Raw genomic sequence first — 16,805 nt, forward strand, 5'->3', positions numbered from 1 at the left:
CTTTTAATAAACGAAGTGTGGTTTGCATTGCTCTGCTTATAGCCATTAGATATCATTACCTTATGGAACCTTCCAAACCACGCTCTTAGAGATTGCTTCAACCCATATAAAGCCCTCTTTAACTTGCACACTTTCCTATAAATCTCTGTAGTAGAATACCTAGGTGGTATATCCATATATACCTCTTCTTGGAGTTCTCTATGCAAATAGGCATTCTTCACATCTAATTGTTGTAAACTCCACTCTTTATTAATTGCACATGAAATAATAGTACGAACTGTGTTCATATTGGCAACAGGGCAAATGTCTCCTGATAGTCAACGCCATAAGTTTGAGTGAAACCTTTGGCCACCATTGCCTTGTACCTTTCAACAGTCCCATCTACCTTGTACTTGATCACAAACACCCATTTGCACCCAACAATCTGCTTTCCTATGGGCAAAGTCACCAAGTCCCACGTTTTGTTTTTTTTCTAGAGCTTGCATTTCGTTATCCATTGCTTCTTTCCAGTTTGAGTGAGATAATGCCTTCTGCCAAGTGTTAGGAATAGAAGTAGAGGACAAAGAGGAAATAAAACTTTGAAATTCTGGAGATAGTAACTCATATGAAACATAATTGGAAATAGGATGTTTGGTGCAAGTTCGAGGCTGCTTTCTTAATTCAATTGGTAAGTCTAAAGTAGGATTAGAAGAAGGGTCAAAGACAGACTCACTTGGAGGAACAGATTGTTCAGGGCCAGGAACCAAAGCCTTTGACTGGCTTGGTTCAGAAGGGGTCACTTGTTGCTTTATTTGATAGGTCTTCAGAAGTCTAGTCTCCTCTTGTATATCATCCACTAGCTGTTCCTGTCCAGTCATTCTATTGAAATAAACGATTGTAGTAGAATGGCTTATTGATCTATGATCTCAAGCCCTCTATTTATAATTAAGTGGAAGGTAGACTATTACAAGGAATAGAAGTTTACAAGAATGCAAACTCTAATTTAACTCCTATACAAACTCTTATTAGACTCCTAATAGAATCCAACACTCCCCCTTAAGTTGAGGCATGGATATCACACATGCCCAACTTGACCAAAAAAGTATAAAACATCTGTCCAGGTAAACATCTGCAATTTGATCTTCAAACTTATAGATTACATCTGCCTTATAGACTTCCATTTGCTTTGTCCTCATCTTTACTGCAACTTTATGTCTCCAAGGAAGAACGCCCAAGAAAAAAGGTAGAATCTTCAAATGTTGAGAAGACTAAATTTCTGCACAAATCTGAGGGAAAAATATAGTTTTGGGATAACAATTGCTAGGGTAAAACAGCCAAAGAGAAACTTTTGATTTGTAGCAATGTTAGATCTTTAAAGGGAAAGTTTGCCAAGGGACAATCTCAAAAGGTAGGGGAAAATTTGTCAAGATAAGTGACAATCTCCAAAGGTAATAAAGATCAAGTTCTGCAAAGGTCAAACAAAAAATCTTTTGCAAGGTTAGATCTCCGAAGGGAAGATGTCAAGTTAAGGGGCAAATCTCTAGGGTTAACAGAGATCAAGTTCTGCACAGTCAAAAAGATAGCTCTATAGCAATGTTAGATCTCCAAAGTAGAAGATTGCGAGGTAAGGGACAAACTTTCAAAGGTAACAAAGATCAAATTCTACATAATAAAGAAGTCTACATGAAAGGCATTGAATTGTAGACATCTTCAATCTCCCCCTCATGTGTAGCTTTACACATGGGAAAACAATATCAAAGGAAATCCCAATGGGGAAACTTGGAAAGGAAGAAATTGTAATGGTAAGATGAAAGTATCATGAAAATATATCTAGAGAAAATGACAAAATTTGAAAGGTGGATGATCGAGCCTACGGTGCCACTGATGAAGGTGTGATATTACCGAATGGACCGGATTAGAAGATGTAGTCAAAGCAGAAGTAGATCTTCCAATCGGCTCGAGCAAATAAAGTCCACTGGAACCTCTTCACTAAAACTCTCCCCCTGAAGAGGTGTAGGGGAAAAATAAGGAATTTTTTACTAGAACACAACATCCATAGAGACGAAAAAACGACGAGAATTAAGATGATAACACTTATACCCCTTATGTGTAGGAGGATAACCTAAGAAAATGCACTTTAACCCACGAGGATCTAACTTTCCATGAACATGGTGGTTCCGGACAAAGGCAACACATCTAAAAACCTTAGGTGAGACTGTAAAGGCTGCTGTCCCCAAAAGAACCTCAAGGGTACAGCGTTGGTTTAAGACTCGGGAAGGCATTCGGTTAATTAGATATGCCGTAGTAAGAACGGCTTCACCCCAAAACCGAAAAGGCACATGCATAGAAAACATAAGGGAACGTGCTACCTCAAGTAGATGTGTATTCTTGCATTCGGCAATCCCTTTTTGAGGTGGAGTGTCGATGCAACTAGTTTGGTGTATGATGCCATGGTTTGCTAAGTAGGAAGGTAATGCGCCACCTAAGTACTCAGTTCCTTTATCCGTACGAAGGATTTTGACTATCGCCCCAAACTGAGTCCTAATCATATTATGAAAATTTTGAAAGCACGAGAAAATGTCACTTTTTTGGTGAAGTAAACCTATGTGGTCCCAGTACAACAGTCAATAAAGGTAACAAACCATCTATGACCAGATACAGACATGGTCCGAGAAGGACCCCACACATCGATTGAATGACTGGAAAAAAAGATTTTACTACGATTATCTAAAATAGGGTAAACATGCCTAGTCTGTTTGGCCAAAATACATGCCTCATAATAAAAATCATTCAAATTACACCTTTTAATCAGATCAGGAAATAATTTGGACAAAATAGGTAAAGGAACATGGCTAAGACGACTATGCTACTGTAATAAGGTAAAAAGTGCAGGAGAGGCGTAGCTTGAGACTGTAGAAAGTGCTGATGGGGACCCATCCATTAAGTAGAGCCCCCCTTTCTGTCTACCACTGCCAATCGTAAGCCTCGTTTCCAGGTCTTGAAACACACAATGAAAAGGAAATAAAGTTATTTTGCAGTTCATATCACGAGTAAGACTACTAATAGATAAAAGATTAGCCAAAAACTTAGGAACATGCATGACATTAGATAAGGTAAGAGAAGGTGAACATATAATAGATCCTTTCCCAAAGATAGGGGAGAGAGACCCATCAGCCGTTCGAACATCCTGAGCAATAGGGAAAGATGAATAAGTATGAAACAAAGTAGATGAGCCTGTCATATAGTCGGTTACCCCAGAGGCGATTACCCTGAAAGGATAAGTCAAATTGACATTGTGACAACCAAAAATACCTGTGGGGAATTGTGGATCAACAGAGGGAACATTGACAGAGGCTATACTCGCACTGGAAGTCTGTATTGGAGAAGACGAGTCAAGTCTGGACATCAACTGGTGAAGGTGCTAGAGCTTATCTGAGGAAAGAGGTGTTGTAGTACTCAGGGTGCTAGAATTGGCTTGATTTGTAGATGGTTGATTGCTGCCCTTGATTCCATTTCTACCTCCTCCACGGGAATTTGTTAGACGTCCATGTAACTTCCTAGAATTGTCCTTTGTATGATGCTCTTTTCCACAATACTCACACTTTATTGGAGGGCGAAAATTACCAGAACTAGATTAATTATTGCCATAACCAGCCACCAATGCAGATCTATCAGATGTCTGAGTGTGTACCATAGTTGTACTTCGACTGTCCTCGGTATCTACCATGGCATAGGCTTGAGCCAGAGAAGGGAAAGGCTCTCTAGAAGGATCCGTGCGCAAATTTGATCAAATTCTATATTCAATCTTGCCAAAAAATCATTAACTCTCTGTTTATCTTCCCATTGTTGATAGGCAATAATATCTTCAACATTCTTCGGTGTAAACTTCCTATAGAAATCTAAAGTCTGGTAATATCCCCGAAGGGTGTTATAGTACTGAGAAAGAGTAAAGTCCTTCTGCTGTAACTGATTGATTTTTCGTCTAATTTCAAAGCATTGTGCATCATTGCCAACTCTGGAGTATGTATTTTTAGTAACTTTCCAAATAGTTGCCGCATCAGGAAGGAGGAGATAACTCTCTGCTATGCTAGATTTAATGGAGTTGATAAGAAAACCCATGACCAAGCATTCATTTGTATACCACTTGGAAAGTTGTAGACTATGGGTGGAAGGTTTTGTAGAAGTCCCATCAAGATGGCCAGTAAGACCACGAGCACCAATAGCGAGGGAAACTGAACGAGACCGTATAAGATAATTTGTCCCATTAAGTTTCACAGTGGTTATCTGAAGCGGAGAAAACTCACGAACCCTATGAATGAAAGACATGGGAGACTCTTCAGATTTACCAGATGAAGGAGATGTGGCCCCCTGAACTTGTTTGGAATTACGAAAAAGTGCCTGAAATTGTTAAAATTGCAGAAAAGTCCCCGAACTTTTTCAGAATTATGAAAAAGTCCCTAAAATATTTTCAAAATTACGAAATAGTACTTGTAACTATTCAAATTTGCAAAAAGCTGCCCCTATGAATCGAATAATTCAACCTATGTATAGATGAAAAAAAAAGGGAGAAAAAAACTTAGAAAAAAGGCAACGCTCTTGGAAGATCAGAGGAGAGACCCTGCAATCCAAAACAACATGAATCAAAACCGGGGAAATTCAAACCCAGCAGTTTGGATCTGAGAAACCGAAAATCACAACCAAAATAATCTCTTCCACTCTCGGAAAGCAACAGAAGTAGTAGACCAGCAGAGGTTCAGAACCTCTGAAGAAGAGAAAAAAAAGGAGATAAAAGCCAAATAAAAGAGAGAGGGAATCGCTGCAGCCAGCTGATAGAAGCCAAGATTTGTCAAGATTGGCTGACACAGAGCAGCTGTAGAAGAGAGTAAAGGAGAAATCGAGGTCAGTATCTAGTTCTCTCTTTCTTCCTTTCTTCCCTAATCGAAATTAGGCTCTTGATACCGTGTTGTAATGTGAGGAGTTGCTCCTCAAAAGTATATTATTCACAAGACTCCAATAGGGTATTTATAGTTACAACCTAGTTAAGCCCTATACTAAGTAGGAAAAAGAAATATAAAACAAATAGAAATAAAACTCTAGACTTATTAGGAAACATAATCCTATTCTAATTAGAAAACCCCAGTCCATGTTTTCAACACAATGACTATGAACTAATAGGGCCAGCACAATAAATTAATAGATTTCATTATTCCAATTTCCAAGTCATTGTCCATTTAATGATTCATTGATTCTCGATGTTGTGTATGGCTCATGCTTCACATTCTATTGCCGACCGGCACGGAGGTCCCGACGGGGGTGTGGGGGCAGCCCCCCGGAGCTTGTAGAGGTCCTATGTCACTTTGGGCCTTGGAGTTCCTTTGCAATTTGGGTCTCGATTTCGAAATGACTAAGCTATTAAATTTATATACGGCTTTGTTGAATAAATTTTGATTTAAAAGAAAAGTTAAGAAAAAAATATATTATGTACAAAATGTAAAAAAAGCAGTTGCTTTAGCATTTAGGTGGTAATAAGGCGCACAAGGTGACAAAGTGGGGGAAAAAAAGGTGGTCAATTAAGCGGTTCAAAACTAAGTGGTTGAAAAACCGCCTTGCCGCCTAGGCGCGCCTAAGCGGACGCTTTGACAACATTGATTGGAATAGGTTGATTTTCTAACCTGAGGTTGAAATTCAGTCTAGCCCCTAATTAGGGCCCCTAGACTTGCTGCCCTGCCCTTAGAAGCCTTGGTGAAGCCCCTAAGCTTCCTGCCCGGCAGCACCTCAACTCATTATTGTTTTTCCATGGTTTTGTTTTTCAGTTGTAATAGTTTGGCCCAATTTTTAGCAAGGGAAGCAAGGTCATTTAGGTTGTTAGTCTTCTATTTAGAGTCAGTTCTTTGTACAACAAAGCCCACATGATTTGGGGTCCATAGTTGTAGAGGTCTAATTATGTAGACCTAGTCAGTTGCTGTTTATTTTCGTAGATAAGTTTGATCCAAGTCCTGATTTCAATAGGCTTTCATTTTGCAAGTCTTTTGGGAGGCCCCCATCTATTGGAATTGACTCCAGCTTATTTTTATGAACTTCTCTCAGCCTTGTGCTCTGAATTTATGATCTCTTTAGTCTTCTTGGTGAGAAATAGTGTCAGCTGTTGGTAAGGACCTTCTAGTGTTTGAGGAAAGGTTCTTTGTGAAGTCAAGCAAGATCCTTACTTCCGTTGTGGATTTCAACCTACACCAGTCAACTCCAACAGCTCCACAGTTCAAGGCAAGGCTCCTGCATCCAGGTTTTTGGCTGCCCGCATACCCATTCCCCTTCTCCTAATACTCCTGTCACCTTATTTATTTGTGTTTATTTATTTATTTACATTTTGAATTTTCGAACATCCTAAAACCTTGACACTTAGAAAACCCATATTTTCTGATTTATCCATCCAAACCAACCAAACTTGATGGGTCATATCCCTATGTCATCATCTACTTTCCTCTTTTAAGTTTCATTCATTATGATCAGTCACCTCAAAACATCAACGACAATCCCAAACCTGACAATTACAAATCCCAGTATCTTAGGATTCAACCAGATTTAAGTAGCATCTCTTAGGTTTTATAACTAGGTTTGATCCCAGGGACAGCCCAAATTGTGTCCCTAAATCCTTAAAACCTAATTCAGTGAGTTTGCTCTGAAATCTTTGCAGGAGGAACTTTTTCCCTTTTTACTGAAATTCACCATAGTTTCACCATTGCATTCCCAGCCCCATAGGATCCTAGTTAGCCCAAAACCTCACCTGCAAGACAACGCTAAACCCTATGATGCAGCGCCAATTTAAAGATGGTCACTTTTTCCAAGATCTTTTAAGGGAACCAACTCATTTGGGACAAATAAAGGTTTTCTTGAAATTTGGTTGTATGATATGGTGCCCGAGGGGGGTGTCTTTGTGATATGGGCTGATCAAGGTGATAAAAAGGGTGATATTGCTCGTTGAATGTAAATTGTATGGATGTAGTGGAGAGGTTGTGCTCATTCTTGTGTGATCGGAATGAGTCCTTTAAAGCTTTTTTTTTTAATTAAAAAAAGACTGTCTAATGGGTATAATGTATGATGTGCAATTTTGGCTTCTCAAGAAATGTCAAATTGTCAATGGATTGGCATGAGTCCTTTAAAGCTTTTTTTTTTTTTTTAATAAAAAATGGACTGTCTAATGGCTATAATGTATGATGTGCAATTTTGGCTTCTCAAGAAATGTCAATAGACTAACTGCGGTGGAGATGAGATGGATCTGTAGTAGAGAGATGGATCATGGATGTGGCAAAACTAGTGAGGATTTGGTAAGAAATGAAATATTACCAATGATTTGTTGGTTGCTCCAACACATGATAAGCTATGAAAAAGTTGTTTGAGGGGTATGGCCATGTGCAATGGAGGCTTCAAGATGCGCCTGTATGGAGGAATGACTCTATTTGGATTGTCGAAACTAAAAGAGGCAGGCCTAACATTTCATAGGAGAAATGGTGAGGAAAGACGTGTAGCATAGCACTTGTATCATGTATGACTTCAAATAGGGTTGATACGAGAGCGAGGTCCATTTAGGCAACACCATTTAGTTGGGAGATGATTGATTTGGATTGAAAACTGTCGGCATTCAAATGCACAAAATCTACAGCTCGAGTGAAGACAATGAAGGATTGTATAAGTGCTCCTCTTTTCCATTCACTTGCTCTACATAGCATACACGAGTACACAACGACTGTGATTTTTATTATACATGCTCTGTGCATTTCCTACTTGAGGCCTTGAGTTGTGTCACTATTATTTAGAAAAGTCATCACCCAAGAGAGGTCTATGAGATCTAGAGTATCATAGTTCTATTGATGAAAATACTATGAAATTTCACCTTCGAATGGAAAATTACCGAAAAAGCTACTCTGCAAAGTGCAGATGCAAAACTATGGTTTGCATTCCAAGTTATTGTGCTTGTAAGGTTGTGGATGCTGATAAAGGATCTTACCTCATCATTTAGGAGTAAGGATCGATGAGATTCTGTTGAAATTATGAGGTAGCCATTGGCAATGGTCAGATCCTGTTTATGCTTTTTTCAGATCCTGTATCTTGAATTTTGGGATGGGTATGGATAAATGTATTAGAGAAAGGAGAGCAGAATTAAATGGAAGAGAGAAACCCAAGGAAAAGGGGAAGCGGAAAAAGGAAAGTAAATTTACAGAAGCAACTTGCCCCTAGGGAGAGGCCGCAGAAGCCAGATGCAAAGGATTGAGACATCCCAACAATCTAAACTGTGTTAGTTCTTCCAATGGGGTAATCATTTTCAGCTTGCAGTCAATATGCCTGTCTACTTCAAATATAGTGGAGTGCCAGATTTGGCAAAAAGATCTTGAATTTTAGTCCATCTTGTGAGGTTGTTCTCTATCCAAATGTGGTAGAGAGGTTTCTCGGGTCACAGCTACAAGGGTTACTGTCAATACTCCAGTAAGAGTTATCAAAGGGAACCCCTGATTGACTGCACATTTGTTCCCTGAAGATTGTATTCATTGCTCACATTTTCTAGGAAAGTTGTCATCACTCATCAGTACTCGAATATCCTCTCTAAATTGTTTTTCGAGTCTGTTATAATCTTCAATACTGACTCGATGTTTGTAAGTAATGGAATTAAAATTCTTAAAAGAAACTAACATTTTCGGACATCTAAAATGCCCAAGATGGACAGCCTTTAGGAAGGGTATCACTGTTACTCTTAAGAAATTATCAATAGTTCTTAATGTGATTGTATCTTGAGAAATTCAGGAATCTATGATACACAAGCTTCATATCAAGGATACATTTCTTGAAGTGTTGTGAATTTGATATGTGAAACATATTTGTAGATAATGTGTGTTGGGACTACATTTCCTCAGAGTGATTGTTTTAGGTACCTAGGTTCAATCATAAGTAAAAGAGGTGATTTAGAGGATGAGGTTTCCTAAAGAATTAAAATAGGGTGGATGAAGGGGAGAGGTGCATCCGGGGTCTTATGTGATTGGCGTATTCCATTAAAGCTAAAGGAAAATTTTATAGAACCGTTGTTCGACCAGCTATGATGTACGGTGCAGCATGGTTATTAAAGCGGCAAAGCGACCAAAGCAATTGGGGCTCCGTCTTGGCGATTAGGCGACTAAGCGGCTTAGGCGGCAATAAAGCGACCAAAGCGGTTTAGTCAATATTTTTAATATAACTACTTTTAAAGTACTTTAATAAATACATAATAAACAAAGTACTAAACAAACATTCAACAATCATATTCATAAAAATAAAAACAAAAAAACACAAGAATCACAATATGAAAAATTATCCAAAAAAGAATAAGAACATAACCACCTCATCAAGATCATAAGATATAACAATAATAGAGTAGACATATCGAATCAATGTGGAAAATGAAAATGAAAATGAAAGAAAGAGAGACATGGGAATCATGAATATGGCGTTACACGGCCGAGGCACGGGCGATCGAAAGGCACATATTAAATTTATATACGGTATTGAGAATAAATAGATTAACAAAAAAAGAAAAATAATAGCACAAATTACAAAATGTTAAAAAGCGGGCTTGCATCTAGGCGGCAATATGGCGCAAAAGGCGCAAACGGTAGTGTCTAAGCAAAAGGCAAGAAATCAGCCCGTCGTTGCGGTCACAATTTAAGCGGTTCAAAAGAAAGGAGTGTTGGGCTGTTAAAAAGAATCATATAAATAAACTTAGTATAGCAGAAATGAGGATGGTAAGATGGATGAGTGGCAAAACTAGGATGGGTAAGATAAGAAATGATCATATTATAGTTGGTCTGGGAGTTGCTCCCATAAGTGATAAGCTTCGAGAAAGTCGTTTGAGGTGGCACGACCACGTTCAACGGAGACCTATAAATGCCCCTATACGGAGAAGTGATATAATCCATATTGAAGGAACTAGAAGAGCTAGGGGTAGACCTAAGATAACCTTAGGAGAAGTGGTGAAAAATGATATGTATAGCTTAGGCCTTGTATCTAGCATGGCCTCGAACAGAACTGATTAAAGGGCAAGAATCCATGTGGCCGACCCCATTTAGTTGGGACTAAGGCTTATTGTTGTTGTGTGTTGGGACTGTATTGTACTCTCATATATAACAACAACAACTACATTTAGCCTTTTTCCAACTAAATGGGGTCAGCTACATGGATTCTTGCCCTCCAATCAGTTCTATTTAAGTCTAATCCATGAAAAGAGTTTCTAGATTTTTTTCTGGTGCCGGCTGCCCGACCTGACGCATCTACCCTCCTCCTTTACCCGGGCTTAGGGTCAGCAGCAAACACTGGTGCACTGTAATATATATATCCCATTAACCTTTATTTTGTCCCCCAGATTGAGAAAGGAAAAACAAAAACCTCCTCTTCTATCTTGTTTTCGTTGTCTCCAATTATTCCGTTCTCAAAAAAGTTGCTTTAGTTACAATTAGTGGCTCTGGTTTTAAAGGTACTGAAAGTCAACCCCCAAACCCCCCCAAAAGAGTTCTTGTAAAGTTTTTGGAACAGTTTGAGATCATTGAATAGGATGTATGAACGAAAGTAAAAAAATTTCTTATTGTTTCTTTCTGTTATCATTCCTCATGCATGAATCACATGAAATTACTTCTACATTTTACTATGCTACTGATAGAATTAAAAATTTACTGAATGATGTCAACTACTTGTTGGTCAACATTGAAGGGGCTGAAGCCTGTGACTCAGGGTATGAATACTGATACATCCTACCTGACAGGTTAAATTCCACATAGTATCACATCACAAGCTTCTTTGGTGTAAAAGCAATCCAAATATCTCTTCTATGCAGTATCTCAATCTGGAGCAACTCAGAAAGTCCCTTTCATCTCTATATGGCATGTACAATGCCAACCGTAAGTCCAACTCCATCAGCAAGAACGAAGCTGAGTTCTACTCATTTAATGTACTTCTTCACCTTGGTTCTAACAGCCAATCAATGGTCTGTATGTCTTCATTTTTATGTTATTGAGATTTTCAACTTCTTTGTTGGGACAATACTCAGGCTGGATGGGGATTAAATAATTGATCACATCCCCCCCCCCCCCCCAAAAAAAAAAAAAAAAAAAAGGAAAAAAGGAAGGAACATTAATTAGAGGTTTAACATCAACGTACAGGGGGATTCATTGTCTTTGTGGTTTCAGCGACTGCCCTCTCCCATTCTTAAATCGAAGGAAATGTGCTTTGCTCGGAGAGTTTTAAGGTAACAACACAGTAGAAAATTTCAGACTTTGTTCCTTACTGTATTTCTTTCAGGTGACTATTCTTGAATATTCTCTGCTTTTAATTCCTGCTAAAATGCTAGTCTGAGTATACAATGCACTACTTTTTCCCCATTATTTTTGGATTTAAGATGGTTCCGTGAAGTTTGCCCAATTTTTTCTCCAGGTTGTTCCGCCTAGGCAATTATAAACGTTTCTTCGATACAATAGCATCTGAGTCTTCCTATCTGCAGTATTGCCTTTTGGAACCTTGTATCAATGAGGTAGGTATATCTGCATTGCAAGACTTTTGCTTTGAAGAAAATTCTTCCATGTCATTTTTTTAACTTATTCTTCTATTCCCTGCACTATGAAGCTTCCAAAATCATTGCCACCATGATTTGCATGCTTCTGGACTTCTTATGTTTAGTTTAGAGCCTGGACCATCACCATGCAATTGCAATTGTAGACTTAGTTTTCCAATTATTAATGCTCCAAAACTATATACATTTCATTCATCAGATATAATTTGCTTTCTTTGAGGGGGGGGGGTTACTGTTCTTTATTTTTCTTCTTTCTCATTTTGTTTTTGTTGTCTTTGCATCAACGAAAAAATTAATTGATTCCTTGCTACATCTTCATTATAAAAAGCTTCGGATATTTGTGGTAGCTTGTATCAATCATGCTGGCTACAAGTTGAGCCCATACCCACTAGCTCAGCTATCCAAATTACTGAGGATGAAGGTATGCTTTCTCAACTAATTGAGAAACTTACAAGAAACTTTGCACTGATTGTTGATCGATTTTCAATTAAAACATGGATTTGGACTTTTCAGGAGTCGGATATGGAGTCTCTTTGCAATGCATGTGGACTTATAACCAGCACAGACGAAGTAGGAAATAAGTTCTTACCAACCAAGCAAGCTTCTATTCTTTCACCCAAAGGAGGGTTTCAAAGCCACAACTTTTTGGGTTTGGAACGACTGCAGAGGTAAAAATGCTGCCTAGTCATATTTTTATGTCCTTTTTTCCTTACGCTGATTTCTGGAATGATTTTAAAAGAAATCCAGGCTTAATCGGTCCACATTCCATAAACTCTTTTTGGAGGTTAATGTACCAAATGAATTTCACCAATATATATGAAATCAATGGGTGAGAAGAATCATGTAGCCAACCCCATTTAGTTGGGACAAGGCTTCTTGTTGTTGCAATGGGTGAGAAAAACGTTTATTCCAAGACAAATCTAGTACTAGATTTACATTTTGTATATATTTCAACAAAGAATGCATCAATACTAAACTTCTATCATCTGAGATCCAAAAATAATTCTTATTTTTTACTATGCCTTCTTTTAGGTAAATTATTACCTGGAACATTTTAATATTGGAAAACTTCTAATTATTATTAGTGACGAAATAGGAATTGAAGTGTTTGATTCTTCTATATTTTATTCAGAACTTTATAATCAATATATACACAGCTGCTATCTATGAAATAGGAAAGAAGATATACAGCTGCCATCTACAAAATAGGAAGATATCCTATACATCTACTATCTACAGAATAGGAAATAATATCCTACCTAGAAGATTAGAATAAATGAGAAATCTACCTAGAATAGAAGATTGCAATAAATGAGTAATCTACCTAGAATAGAAAAATACAATAAGAAAAATACCTATAATAGAATATTACAATATGATCTACTTAGATTAAAGATACTAATAAAATATTATGATATGATTCTAAGATTTTCCACACTCCCCCTCAAGCTGGTGAATAGGCATTCTCCATTCCCAGCTTGGATATGCAATTCTGAAATGCTGAGCTGCTCAATCCTTTAGTAAGTACATCAGCAAGTTGACTATGTGTAGACACATACGGTGTACAAATCAGTCCGCTATCCAGCTTCTCTTTGATGAAGTGTCTGTCAATCTCAATGTGCTTGGTTCGGTCATGTTGAACAGGGTTATTGTGCTATACTGATTGCTGATTTGTTGTCACAGTAGAGTCTCATTGGTCCACCCCATTCAACCTTTAGGTCTTCTAAGATAATCTTCAACCAAAGTAATTCACATATTCCTTGAGCCATTGCACGGAATTCGTCTTCTACACCTGACCGGGCCACAACATTCTACTTCTTGCTCCTCCATGTCACAAGATTGCCACCAAGAAAGGTGCAATATCCTGTGGTTGACCTTCTATCTACTGCTGACCCTGCATAATCAGCATCAGTGTATGCTTCTAGTATCATTCCTTTATTCCTTCTAAATAAAAGACCTCTCCCTGGCGTCCCTTTTAAATATTGTAGCACACGGTGAGCTGCATGCAAGTGAATTTCCTTTGGAGTGTGCATGAATTGGCTGATACACTAATTGCATATGCTATGTCTGGCCTTGTGTGAGACAAGTAGATTAGTCTTCCTACTAGTCTTTGATACATCTCTCGGTCCACAACAACATCTTCTTCTGCATTCCCAAGTTTATTGTTGGGATCTATTGGAGTGCTTGCTGGTTTTCACGCGGCCATTCCTGTTTCTTTAAGGAGATCAGTGATATACTTTTGTTGAGAGATGAAAATGCCTTGTTGAGAGTGAGCAACTTCAATGCCAAGGAAGTATTTTAATCTTCTTAAAGCCTTGATCTCAAATTCCTTAGCCAAGCATTGAGTCAAATTTTGTTTCTCTTTTTCTTCATTTCCTATCACTATTATGTCATCAACATACACAAGTAGTGCCGTGACTCCCCCTGATGATGAGTGCTTGATGAACAATGTATGGTCTCCTTGACTTTGCTTGTAACCCATACTAATCATGACTTTAGTAAATCTGCCAAACCATGCACGCGGTGGCTGTTTGAGTCCATATAAAGCCTTTTTTAACTTGCATACAGTATTAGCAGCTAAATCCTTCTCATAACCCGGTGGAACCTTCATGTCAATTTCTTCCTTTAGTTCACCATGCAAGAATGCATTTTTAACATCAGACTGTTGCAAGTCCCAACCATAATTTGCCTCCAAGGATAGTAAGATTCTGACAGTATTCATTTTTACAATTGGAGCAAATGTTTCAAGGTAGTCAATCCCGTAAGTCTAGGTGTAGCCCTTGGCTACCAACCTTGCTTTGTACCTTTCTAAAGATCCATCTGCTCAGTACTTCAATGTATAGACCCATTTGCACCCCACAAGTTTCTTCCCTTCTGGTAACCTTATAAGTTCCCAGGTTCCATTGCTTTCTAATGCTTCCATCTCCACATTCATAGCTTGCTTCCACTCCTTATAGGATAAAGCCTCGAATAAGGTGTTCGGAATAGCAATGGTGTTTAAACTTATCAGTAAGGCTCTATGAGATGGGGAAAAATGTTTAAAGGACAAGAATTGGGCAAGAGGGTACATGTGTTTTGTTGTGCATTCTTTAGTGCCTTTCCTAATGGCAATAGGAAGGTCTAGTTCATTACTATTGGTGGGCACATCAGATTTGGTTTGTAGTGAAGGATTAGTCATTTGCACCTCATTTCCAGAATTTGGGTTGGAGTCTTGAACTTGCACTAATTCTGGAACAAGATGTTCTTCCTTGAGAACACCTTTCCTTTGCCAAATCTCACATGCTCAATATCAAAAATAGGCTCTTCCATTTCAAAGTTTGACCTATGTTCATGTTGTTCACAGTTTGACATAGGTGATTCTGACACAAGTTTAGGTTGTTCACAGTTTGACTCAGGTGACATAGTGAAGTATTTGGGAGTGAACTCTAAGTCAAGTAAGAAATTCCCATTCTTATCTTCCATTATTGAATGCTCCCCCTAAAGATGAGGTGTGGAAAAATAAGACGATGTTCATGAAAAGTGACATCAATGGAAACATAGAACCTTTTTTAAGGAGGGTGATAGCACTTATAGCCCTTTTGAGTGGAGGAATATCCTATAAATAAACAATTGAGTGCTCTAGGATCTAATTTACCCCGATGTGGTCCATGGATATGAACAAATGAGACACACCCAAAAATTCGAGGAACAAGGTTATTTGTCGTTTGTAGGTTTGGGTAGAACTGGGAAAGGACATCCATTGGACTCTTGAATCCTAAGACTCTCGAAGGCAGCCGATTTATGAGATGAGTTGCTGTGAGGACTGCTTCCCCCTAAAATGATTTAGGCACATTGTATTGGAATTGGGAGGCTCTATTTACATCAAGAAGGTGGCCATTTTTCCATTCAGCTACTCCATTTTGTTGTGGGGTATCAACGCACGATGACTCATGTATAATTCCCTCCCTTTGAAAGAATGGAGTTAGAATTTGATTGAAATAGTCTCTAGCATTATCAGATCTAAATCTTTTTATACTAACTCCAAATTGGTTTTTAACCATGGAATGGAAGTTGGGAAGAACACAACTAACGTTGGATTTGTTTTTTAGTAGAAAAATCCATGAGACACGAGTGTAATCATCAATGAATGACATGAACCACCTAGCCCCAGACACATTAGGAATTCTAGAAGGACCCCAAATATCACTATGAATGAGATAAAAGGGAATGGAACTTCTTTTCTTGCTTAAAGGAAGTGGTACACGTTTGTGTTTAGCAAGCTCACACACATCACAATGAAACTCATCAACATGTATGCCTTGAAACAAAGAAGGAAACGAAAGATTGATTACCCTAAAGGAAGGATGTCCAAGTCTGTGATGGTAAAGCCAGATTTTTTCTTTATTGGTTTGAGAAGGACTACCATTAGTAGCATGTGATTGGCTTGGTGCCTCAAGGTAGTAGAGTCCATCCCTTTCTCTAGCATGTCCAATCATCCTCCCCAAATCCTTGTCTTGAAATACACAATAAATATGGTGAAAGACTACATTACAACGTAAATCTTGCGTGAATTTCTTCACAAAAATGAGATTTGCAGATAGTCTAGGAATATGTAAGACATTTTTCAAGGTGAGGGATGAGTTGAGCTCAATATTTCCAGTTCCAGCCATAGTAGTTAACGAGCCATCAGCAGTAGCTATCTTCCTACTACCATGGTAGAAGATTTCGCTCGAGAGAGAGATCTCACCACCTTGAAAAAGAGAGATCTTGACCATCTCGGTGAGATCTCGGTCGAGATATACTATTTTTTGGCATAAACTCGGTGGCTCATCTCGGTGGGTTTTAGGGTCCTTGTTGGGTTGAAACTTGGTATTTTAACTTATTTAAGGCCTTTTGAACACATTGGTGCTTTGGATTTGTTAGAAACAACCCTATGTATGATTTATAAGTCTACCCATAGTGAAACTGAAATGTAATAGGATTAGGGAATGCAATGTTATACAACATGTAATATAGAACCTTTAAGGCATATAAATGAAAAGCAAGTATATCAAATGCATCAACTAACTTAAACGTTATCAAAATTCCATCCATATGAGTATCAAAATCTCAATTTTCAAGAATAGAATAATAAAACTATACAACCCTTAGAAGTTCTATATAAGTCATTAATCATAAATTCATAAGACAAGTAGAGAATGATTGATCTTCCTTTGATGGTGTAGATGTACTAAGAGTAGTTGCAAGTGAAAATTCAGCCAAAATT

The 16,805-nt window shown here is 38.2% G+C and overlaps 1 protein-coding gene across 2 annotated transcripts in view; it reads left to right on the plus strand.

Moving 5' to 3' along the window:
* SAC3C (SAC3/GANP/Nin1/mts3/eIF-3 p25 family) overlaps window positions 1-16,805 on the plus strand; it is a gene marked incomplete at its 5' end in the record, with an annotated part of 58,753 nt that overhangs the window by 11,873 nt on the left and 30,075 nt on the right. The window contains 5 exon segments of one of the 2 annotated variants that reach the window (XM_089138087.1): window positions 10,757-10,942; window positions 11,154-11,239; window positions 11,425-11,521; window positions 11,889-11,981; window positions 12,074-12,228. In XM_089138087.1, coding sequence (XP_088994213.1) covers window positions 10,757-10,942; window positions 11,154-11,239; window positions 11,425-11,521; window positions 11,889-11,981; window positions 12,074-12,228 — 617 coding nt within the window. 2 annotated transcript variants of the gene reach the window in all.

This window comes from Hakea prostrata, chromosome 10, assembly GCF_041222555.1.
Source record: "Hakea prostrata isolate BN-2017 chromosome 10, UWA_Hpros_2, whole genome shotgun sequence".
Lineage (NCBI taxonomy): Eukaryota > Viridiplantae > Streptophyta > Magnoliopsida > Proteales > Proteaceae > Hakea > Hakea prostrata.